Source organism: Propithecus coquereli, unplaced genomic scaffold (assembly GCF_000956105.1).
Source record: "Propithecus coquereli isolate 6110/MARCELLA unplaced genomic scaffold, Pcoq_1.0 Scaffold314, whole genome shotgun sequence".
Taxonomy (NCBI): domain Eukaryota; kingdom Metazoa; phylum Chordata; class Mammalia; order Primates; family Indriidae; genus Propithecus; species Propithecus coquereli.
The window spans coordinates 3326815-3337813 of NW_012148775.1; the positions used below are offsets into that span (position 1 = coordinate 3326815).

The 10999-nt window shown below is 51.3% G+C and overlaps 1 protein-coding gene across 1 annotated transcript in view; it reads left to right on the top strand.

The window, feature by feature from the left end:
- Positions 1-10999, top strand: part of ACACB (acetyl-CoA carboxylase beta) — a 98764-nt gene that overhangs the window by 23214 nt on the left and 64551 nt on the right. The window contains 5 exon segments of the mRNA XM_012650160.1: positions 5204-5336; positions 7778-7916; positions 9083-9192; positions 9404-9485; positions 10741-10839. Coding sequence (XP_012505614.1) covers positions 5204-5336; positions 7778-7916; positions 9083-9192; positions 9404-9485; positions 10741-10839 — 563 coding nt within the window.

Genomic DNA, 10999 nt, shown 5'->3' on the forward strand with positions numbered 1-10999 from the left:
CTTAGTGTGGGGGGCTGTGCTGTGCACTGTAGGATGTTGAATGGCATCTCTGGTCTCTACCCACTAGATGCCAGTAGCCCAGCCCACATGTTGTGGCAACTAAAAATGTCTGTAGGTATTGCCATATGTCCCCTCGGGAGCAAAACTGCCCCCAGTTGAAAACTCAGCATCATATGTGTACATATTTCCTCTTACTTTAGAAGCCCAGCTCTGCCACTTACCAGCTTTGTGACTTGTGGTAAGTGGACTACTCTGAACCTCAGTTTCCTCATCATGAGCAAGAGATGACAGCCTCCCCCTACAAAGGGCTGTGGGGATTCATGAGAAGTCCCTGTGCCCAATCCATAGTGGGCAATTGGGAATGCTTCTTTCCTCCATCCTCAGTACAGTCCTGCCTGGTCACGTGCCCGGGCAGCTGACTGCATTTGCTGTTTGGCTGACACCGCTGTTGTTGATCGCACCTGAAACCATTTCCAAAGTCACCGTGGAACATTTCAGCCTCCACACCTGCCCTGCTTTGTAAGAAAAGGGATTAGCATTGGGCAAAGTCACAGCATTTAGGATGGTCCTACTCGAGCGGGAGCAAATGCCGGTTAAAGGTCAGTCCTCTAGAGCCAACGGTGGCTGGCCTGCAGCACTGTCTAAAAAGAACTAAAATAACCTCTAGCCTGCAGATTGAGCTGAAACAAAGCCACTCCGGCAGCATCGTGGGCTGGCTTGCCTAGTTTGCGGGGATGGGCTTGTGGCCTACGTGATGGACGGACGCTAGCACCAGTTTTGAAATCAAAATGGTGGCCACGAGTGGCTTTTCCCAGGCCAGAGAATGGCGTTTTTCTTTGTCGTGCTTTAGGTCAGCTTGCTGCAGTTTTAATGTGTGTGTGTATGGAAATGGGATGATGTCTCAGACTTTCTGAAGCCAAAGGATCAAGCCAGCCAGTCAGGAAAGGTCACGGACAGAATGGGGACAGTGGACAAGTAGGGGGCAGGCTTTGGCTTCATGGAACAGGGTGCAGATGAGGGGCTAGTTTCGTTAGGAGATTAGCAGTCGCCGATCCTCTTGGCATCACTGCGTTGAAATAACATAGCATTTACTGTGCTCCAGACACCATCTTTTACTTGCTGTGTGTTGACTTATTTAATCCTCATAACCTTATTTCATCCTTATTTCCACGTATTGACTTATTTAATGAGGTATATGTTATTATCCCCGTTTTACAGATGGGGAAACTGAGTGCCTTGCCCAAAGGTCACTGGAATGGCCATGTCTTTGGGTGTCCCTATTACAAAATTAATAGCTTTTTTCTTATTGAAAATAATATATCATGGCAGAAAAAAATTTTAAAAACATAGGCAAGGAGAAGACAATGGAAACCACCTGTGTTCAACCACCCTGCAATAACTGCTGTTAACATTTTAACAGTGTCTGTTTCCCCAGGGGTCTGCCAATTATGCCCCCCACCTCCCCGGGCCTCGCCTGCGTCTGCCTGTTGTTGGAAAGAAATGAAGTTCTTAAAAACAAACTGAGCTTGCTGGTTGATAGAATATAATTATGATAAAAGCACTATTCCTATTTGCAAGATGATACTGACCCTTCCAAAGTGCTTTTCTAAGACCTGTTTCATTTCAGCAGTTCAATCCTGGGAGGTTTTAGAAGGAAAGCTGCTTGCAGTTCGTGGGAGGCAGCAAGGCTATCTCAAGGGCCAGCAATCATTTGTTCACTTATTCATTCATTCGTTCATTTGGGCACCATGCTTAAGCTCAGTTGAGTGGAGAAAAGTTGTAATTGAAAAGACATACCCTCTTGATTGTGGCATTTGAACACGATGGTGTCTGTCGTTCATCTCTTTTTGTTGCCCAGGCTTTGAAGTCTGTTTCTTCATCTCTGACAGGCAGAGCCTTTGGTGGCTCACCCTGCGGGGCAGGGGAGGCTACAGGTTTGTAGAAGGCTTTTCCCACAGGGAACCATACTGGACACAGAGACTTTATAAAGCCGAAAACCTCCACCCGTACCATTTCCACTCTATCCCGTGAAAGGGGAAGGTCTGGTGTGGTGGAAAGACGTGCTGGGCCTCAGTTTGCCCATCTGTAAAATGGAACTCCTCTTTCCCGACTGCTTATTTGCTCTGGCTTTGCTGTTTCCTGCCCGGACGATAGATGGTGGCAGGCTGGAGGTGTTCAGTGGTGGGATCAGTCCATTCTTCACCAGACTTTTTGGCCCCCTGAACCCCTCAGCCCTGGCCTCCCCAGATGCCTGATGACCCAGTCACTGGACACACCTGTGGGTGGTTAACCTCTAGCCTCATTCCCTGTGGGCGGCTCCCAGCCCAGATACCCCATTGCCTCATTGCCAGCTTAAGAGAGTAGGCTGAGCGTGCACACCTGATTTTGATCCTTTCAAAACCCTACCAAATGACAGCAGAGATTTTCTTGGTTTTCTGTTTTTTAAGAGATAGAAATCCTTCGAGTCTGGGAGAACAGGAGGGGAGATTAGTAGCAACATTTTGGAAGCCAGAAAGCAGAGGAACGAGAGGGGTAACTGGCTTAGCAGAACTGAGAAGGCTGAGTCCTAATGCAGCAGTGAGGACACCCCCCCCAGTCTGTACCGCAGAGCCCCCAAAAGGCACAGTGGCTGGCAGCATGGGGTGCCCTGGAACTGGGGGCGAAGAGACTGGTGAAGGGGGTACCAAAATCAGAAGGATTGGGTAAAAGACTCCCAGATCCGCGCCTCTGCTCCCTGGGCCGTGGGCTGTCCGCTTCAACCCCAGCGGAAGGCAGGCAGTTCCGTCTGGGGAGAGGGACAAGCAGAGGGTCTTGGGACGGGGGATTGGTGGGCACAGTTGGATGAATGGGGCCTGTGTCCCAAATAGGAGGGTGAGGGTCGTACAGGTGCCGAATCCTTAGAACTGCGCTGTCCCCCCGGCTCCTCACTGGCTTTTGTGGTCCAGGCAGAGACCGGACTTTCCCCAGGGAATCTGGCCAGCGAGGGAGAAAGACTCTGAAGATGCTGACGCGGGATCCCCAGTGCGTTGGACTCCTCGATCACCCTGCGCTGAGCTCGGGGCCACACGCTCGGGGTTTCTCTTCCCACTCGCCGCTGTCAGGGCAGGGCCAAGGCTCACCCAACAGCTGGGTGCAGTTTCTAGCGTGGAAGACAGGGCCCAAACAAACGAACGCAGGAAACTTGAAAGAAACAGAAATCATGCCGGAGAAGAGAACTTAAAAATGCTCTCATTAATATCCCCCGAGGTCGGGCAGGATGTTGCACACAAAGGAACAGGGTGCTGTCAAAGAGGGAGCCTTCGCAGAACCAAAAACTAACTCTTGGACATTATAAACGTGATAGCCACAATGAAGAACTCCACTTGAACGGTTGGAAGAGAAGGCTGAGAAAATCACCCAGAAAAGTAGGCGAAAAGAGAGAAGAGGAGGGGGAGAAATACGTACACTGGTGGGCCAGTGTAGGAATTTCAACATCCAGATAATAGGACTTCTGGAAAGAATAAAGAAGGAAAGAAAGGCTGAAGACAAGTCCCCAGGACTTGAGTTTCCAGATCAAGAGGGCCCGAGAGATGCGCAGCCTCACGGGTGGAAACAGACACACACCTGGGCCCTCACTCTGACACGGTCGAGTTCTGTGGCACAGAGGAGACCCTGTAAACTTCTGGATATGAGAAAACAGGTCACCTACAAAGGATCGAGGGTCAGAATTGCTCCCATTCTAGCAGCCTTGGAAGCTACAATGCAATGGCGTGAGGCTTCCAAAACCCTGAAGGTTTTCTTTCCTAGCATTCCCTGCATAGCCAAGCGCTAGGGTCGAAGGTGAGGGCAGAAGAAAGTTGCAGAACATGCAAGGACGCAGAGCACATACTCCCTGAATACCCTTTCTGAGAAAGCAGCTTGAGGATGTGTTCCACTGAAACCAGAGGGTAAACCGAGGAAGAGCAACACACAGGAGACAGGAGATCTGACACAGAGTCAAAGGGAATCTCCAGAGTGATGGTGAAACAAAGACCAGGGCAGGCGGGTTGAGGGTGTCATCGTCACGCGCTCTGCCATTATACCATCTCGTTAACTGGATGAACCCACCGCAGGATAAGCCCCAGCAAAACAAGGGAGTCTGCCTAGAAAGAGGGAGACACCCAATCCCCCAAATCAGGGATCTACCCCCAAGGAACAGTAAAGGGAATTCTAGGGATGTCGGCAAAGGGAAGCCCCTTTGGCGTGAGGAGCCAGTCCAGACAACAGGACACTCAGCCTCCAGGAGGGATGTCACCGAAGGAAACATAAAGGGGACTGATCAATTATCTTACCTGTCCTGGGAGTCTGTTACGGGGAGTGGGATGAATTAATAATAGCAACTGGTGCCAGGAACACTGAGTCAAGGGGAAAAAAATATCAGTAAGTCCAGGAAAAAACAGAAAGGAAATAAAATCTGACCCACCACGACTCTCATCTATGAATAACGATCACAGACTGACAAAACAGCGAGCGCGGAATTTGCTAAATTACAGTGTACCTCTACGTATTGGTTGGGGGAGGGGTGGGGCAGAGAGAGCTGAATCCGCACCTCTCAAGATGGGACGGCCGTGGATGGTGTCTCGAGCGGGGGACTCACAGGATGGCATCCACGTGCTGTGAGAGCCATGCAGGTCTGTCATTGCCAGAACAAGTCAACGGTGATTTCCACCGGTGTGGAGGGGCAGGGAAGGGAGCCTCTGTTCTATTGCTCTACATTTTTTAAATTGTTTTCAGTTTTCTAAAAAAATTTTGAAATAAGAATACAGAAGAATCCACAGAAGATACAAATACCGTTTAGCAAGTCTGAAGTGTTAGAATGTAAAACCCCCATCCCCGTTATAAGTTTTTTAGCATGACGTTGAGTTCTTAAACGATGGGCATGTAAAGTAAAAATTAATCTAAGATTAAAAGTCTACACGTACACCTTGGGGCAAGTCAAGGGCATGCGCTGGCCTCCTGAGACGGTGTCTCCTGCCCTCGAACCCCCGTGGGAAGTGCTTCTTGGTCTCTGGGGAGCGAGCAAAGCAGAGAGGGTCCCGTGCCCCTTGGCTCCTCTGCGGACGTAGGTTTCACAGGTGTTGAGATCTGACCCCTCCTGGAGCCTCCCGGGCTCCCTCCCTCACACGGGTCTGTCTGTCTGTCTGTCTGCCTGCCTGCCTGCCTGCCTGCCGTTTCCGCTCTGCAGGCCGAGCATGTCTGGACTCCACCTGGTGAAGAGGGGCCGGGAACACAAGAAGCTGGATCTGCACAGAGACTTTACCGTGGCTTCCCCAGCCGAGTTTGTCACACGCTTCGGAGGGGATCGGGTCATTGAGAAGGTACGAATGGGTCCCCACACTCTGGGTGGGGCCTGGTTGGGGTGGAGGGCACCCCCCTTCCCAGCTGGAGGTGGGAGAAGCAGCTTCAGGCTCGGTCCTCACGCTGCAGTGGGCAAGGGCCACCCTCCCATGACACTCGCTTAGCGTGGACGCTTGACTTCGTGAGCTCTTGGCCCTTGTTCAGCCCAGTGCGATGGGAGCATTACCTCCCCACCCCCACTCACGGGGATGGGGGGCGACGAGGCCTCTGGGCGTGGTCGGGGGGCTCCTGCTGAGGACCCTTGGTGCTTTCCAGAAAGAGGCCGCTTTCCAGGTTGTTGGACGGGAAGCGTGACACCCAGCCCTGCCCTCCCAAGAATTCTTAGAGGAGAAGAGACTCGTGTCCTAGAATGACAGCAATGAAAAGGAAGTCGCTGAGAGTTGCCATTCATTAGGGCTTTTCCCTCTATCTTCTATTCCACGCAGTTAGGGCCCTGGGTCAGACGCGTGACTGTGATTATTCCCGTCATACTCAGGGAGAAACCGGTACTCAGGGATGTGACTTTAGTTGTCTAAGGTCACGTAGCTCATAAGTGGTGGAACGGGGATTTGAACCCAGGTCAGTTTGGCTATGAGGCCTCGATCTTTTCCATTTTACTTGTGGGCGGTGGTAGTAATAATAGCAGCAAGAACAGCATGGTCGCAGCTGCTACCGTCGAGTGAGGGCCTGTCCCAAGGCAGGCATCCTGTTACCTGCTCTGCGTCATCATATCTCATTTAACCACCCCCACAGCTCCATCCGTGGGTATTATTTTACAGATGAGGAAACTGAGTCTCTCGGGGTATAGGGGTTGCTTGCCCAGTGGTGTAGCTGGGATTTGAACCCCAGCTATTGGGATCCAGAGCCCACACCCTCAACCCAGCGTTGGGGGGTGCGATATTGAGCAGTAACTCATGCAGGTCCCTAAACCTGCTGCCAAGAGTCTTGCTGATTACAAGTACAGATTCCTCCACACTTCTCAGACCCTCCCAGGTCCAGAAGCCGAATTTTTGCCACACTTGCCGGGGGCTGCTTTGTAGCCAGGGCAACTGGTGGCTGGATTTAGTTCTCAGGCGCCCAGAGGCTGGGGCGTCTGCAGAAAGCCTCAGCCTGGAGCTGTTGCATTTTCTGGCTTTGGAGTCGACCTTGGCCTGCCCTCTCTCCTAGACTCCTTGTGGGAAAGCTCCGTGGAGCACTGGAATGGCAAGCTGGCCTGCAGCAGCCGTCTCCCCCGTGGGGCTCCCATGACATTTGTTACGCCACAGCAAATGAGGCCAAGAGACACTGGGCCATCCCCAGGTCATCGTGGTCCTTCCCTCTTGACCCAGCCTTGCTGTGGTAATACATTGACAAAGCCCAGCCCAGCCATTTCCTCACCTCTTCCCAAGAGGCACTTTTGACACGGTAGCAAGAACACTTTACTTGAGCCAGGAACCCTGGGGTCAAATCCTGGGGTGACCACTCTTGGGATGGGAACTCTAGGCTGAGTTTCCCCTTGTGTAAAATCGAGGCGATCACTTCCCACATCACCGAGACTTTCGATGTCACGAAGATTAGACAGCAACGGAGGAGGACTTAAAATGAGGAAATTGCTGTGTCAGTTGAGCTTTGAAGCCATACGCCTAATTTTGTCTTTTTAAGACACAGAGAGTCTTGCTACACTTTCCAGGCTGGATAATTTTTTTTTTTTTAAAACAAGAAAACTAGAGCTTAGTTTTATTTCTTAGAGACCAGGCCAGATCGGCCAGTCTGACCCCTTTATGTAGATGTGAAGCTCAGAGAGGGAAGGGATCTGCCGAAGGCCACACAGCAAGTTCGTGACACAACTGGGAATTGAAACCAGGACCCTTTCTAGTACTCTCTGTGGTTGGGGAGCACCGGCATTACTGCTGTTCCTCCTTAACAAACCTGGGACCTTTAACCTTTAGAATGCAGGGGCAGCCGTGGCGCAGGGGGAGCAGTTTAGAGCACAGGTCAGACTGGAAGGTTTATGTCTCTGCTCTGCCACTTACTAACAGTGTGACCTGGGGCAGGTGCCTTAACTTCTCTGAGTTTTAATGTCTTTAATCTCCAAACAGGGATAATAATAAGACCTCTTTCAGAGGGCTGTGGTGAGGATGAAATGAAATAGGGCAGATGAAACACACTGTACTGTAGCTTGGCGCATAATCATCACTCGAAAACCGTGAAGGGTGATCATACTGGCACCAAACAAAGGAATCAGAAATCGCTCATCCGTTCATGCAGCTGGCAGACTTTGCCCACCGGCTCCGTGCCAGGCCCCGTGCCGTAGAAATACAAAGAGGAACCATGCGCTCCGGGTGCCGTAGGCATCTCTGCAGCCGTGAGGCGGACTCGGGGCGGCACCCGGCCCCCGGCGCCGGTGGATGTGCGTCTCCAGCCCCTCCTTCTCCCCGCGCAGGTGCTCGTCGCCAACAACGGCATCGCCGCCGTGAAGTGCATGCGCTCCATCCGCAGGTGGGCCTACGAGATGTTCCGCAACGAGCGGGCCATCCGCTTTGTGGTCATGGTGACCCCCGAGGACCTCAAGGCCAATGCAGGTACCTGGGCTTGGACCCTTCCCCCCCACCGTGCCCCATCCTTACCTGCCCTCCCCTCTGCCACCCTGCCCAGGCAAGGCCATCCTGGACCCCACACAGAGTCAGGACCTCTCGTGAATCTGTATTTATTTGCCCTTTCTTCTTTATTTAATTAAAATACCTGCTGGTAACAAGAGCGACCCGTGTGCCTTATAAAAATGCAAATGGTTAGCATACAGAGTGGCAATCCCATCTTTGAGAAATGTCTGCGTTCCACCAGATTAGCGTCTGTTTCTCCAGATATTTTTTCCTGCAGATGCACGTACTGTATTTCAATCATTCATTCATTTTTCTGTTCATTTACCTACCTATCCTTTTTTTTTTTTTCCTCTCTGTCACCCTGGCTAAAGCGCAGTAGTGTCATCATAGCTCACTGCAACCTCAAACTCCACAACACGGATGAACCTTGAAGTCATTTCGCCATTGACAGTGAAATAAGCCCGTCACAAAAAAAACAAATACCGTGATTCCACTTGTAAGGGCTTCACAAGAGAAGTGAAATTCATAGAGACAGAGTGTAGAATGTTGGTTGCCAAGGACTCTGGGGAGGGAGAGAGGAGTTGTTAATGAGTACAGCATTTCATCTGTAAGATGAAAAAAGTTCTGGAGATCTGTTTCACGGCGGTATAAATATACTTACCACTACACTCAGAACTGTACGCTCAGAAAGTGCTCACGATGATCAATTTTATGTGTTTTTTTTAACTATAATTTACAAAACCCTGTTGTATCGTTTAATAGTGCAACAATATGAAGATAGACTTTTTTGTTTGTTTGTTTTTTGATTTACATTCCAGAGAGAGTGGAACGGGTCAGTTCCCAGGAGTAGAGAAAGACCAAGATAAACTTTCAAGTAGGAATTTTAAAAAACACCTCTAACCCCACTATCCTGACAGATCACGTCCTTCCCCTTTTGTTCCCTTCTGGGCCTTGTCCGGAAGCACACTTGTTTTTTACATAATTAAAATCGTATTCAGTTTTCTTCAAATTTTCATCCACGTTTGTCCATTGTTGCCGTAGAATCTTCACGGTCGTGCTTTCGGTGACTGTGCGCAGTTGCGCCGCGCGGTGTTCCGCGGGTGACTTCAGTCTGTCAGCAGTGCGTTCTCCCCCCTGTCTGATTCCAGAGTACATCAAGATGGCAGATCAGTACGTCCCTGTTCCGGGAGGGCCCAACAACAACAACTATGCCAACGTGGAGCTGATCGTGGACATCGCCAAGAGAATCCCGGTGCAGGTAAGCGGGTCGGGGCGCCCGAATGTGCCTGTGGCGGGATGATGCCCCCACGTTCTGGAATGATTCGATTCCGTTGCTCAGAAGGGGTGGAGGGGTGGGTCCCGCGAGACTCTGAATTCCTGGGCAGATATAACACAGCGAAGAGCTTTGCGGGTGATGGGAGGCGAGCTCTCGAAGGAAGACCTTTGTCCTCCCCTTTCCGTGTTTGCAGGCGGTGTGGGCTGGCTGGGGCCATGCTTCCGAAAACCCCAAGCTCCCGGAGCTGCTGTGCAAGCATGGGATCGCTTTCCTAGGTAGAGTGTGTCTCCGTCAGGTGTGTGCGGGGTGGGGGTTGATGGGACTCCCAGCTGGGGCAGATTCTCTTCAGTCACACTTTTGTTGTGAGGACCAAGTGAGTCTGGGGCGGGAGGCCATGGACAGTCTTCCAGGCCACGGAAATAGGAGCCTTGGTCATGGTCATGGTCGTGGAATGATGTTGGGGCACACAGAATGCTCTGGTAGTGTTCCTCCTGCTGCTGAGGTGTCAGCCGTGCTCAGAGTGCTGACGAGGTCACATTTCTAAGAAGGCCGCACCTTTGCTTGGAGTTCTCAGGCCTTTAGAGTGCCCTAGACCCCTTGGGACCAGAGCCCCTCATTTTACTACTCATTAGGTAAAATGATACTCATGGTCTTATGGCATCTGTTGGTTCCAGGATTTATATTTGCATTCGTTAACTTTGTATATGTGATTGTGCTACCTGACTTCCTGTGTGGTTTAGAGGAATCTTTATTCATTTACTATCACACAATGAATCCCTGCTGCTCCTTGCACCTGGGGTGGAAAACAGACTTGCCCACCTGTGAGGAAGCTTGGTGAACATTGACACCCACGTGTCTGCCTGGTGACCTGCGCCCATTGATGTTTTCTCTGTCATGGGCTCTGAGTACCTCTGGGTACCTGTCCCGACTGCCTGTCACACGGGACTCTCATTACCAGTCTTGGCTCCTCTGGAGCCGGCCAGCTCCAGCTCACAGGCCACATCCGGCCCACTGCCTGCCGTTGTAAATAAAGTTTTATTGAAACACGGCTATACTCATTCATTTATGTATTGCCTATGACTGCTTTCACCCCACGCTGGCAAAATTGAGTACTTGTGACCAAGGACCTGCAGGCCCACAAAATTGAAAAAATTAATATTTGCTGCCTGGCTCTTTATAGGAAAAGTTTGCCCACCCATGGTCTAGCTCTTTGAGCTGCTAGCTTGTCTAGCTTTCTGCCTGCCCTCCACGGTGAGTGCTGCACACGCCACGATAGCATAGGTCGTAACTCATGCCAGGTTTACAATCCACAGGTGTTGAAAGTTGACGGATGTGACAGCAGACTAGCAGATTTTTTCTTCCCTGACGTGAGGTTAAGCTCCTTGAGAGCTGGGACCTGAGTACTGTTCTTTGTCGTCCACTCCACCCTACCCCACCCTGGCCCCAGCACTGTGCACTTAGTTGGCACTCGGCCTTGAGGGTCCAGTGACGGACTTGACTCTGCCTCTCTTCTTGTCCCTGATTCCTCAGGCCCTCCCAGTGAGGCCATGTGGGCCTTGGGAGACAAGATCGCCTCCACCATCGTGGCCCAGACACTGCGGGTCCCAACTCTGCCCTGGAGTGGAAGCGGTAAGGGAAACTGAGCTTCACCCTGGGGGAACGTCTCAGCCCCACCTTGGTCACTTGAGCAGTCGGGGTGACAGAAGTATGCTCTTTAAAATTCTTTTATTTAGGCCAGACGCGGTGGCTGATGCCTGTAATCCTAGCACTCTGGGAGGCCGAGGGGGGC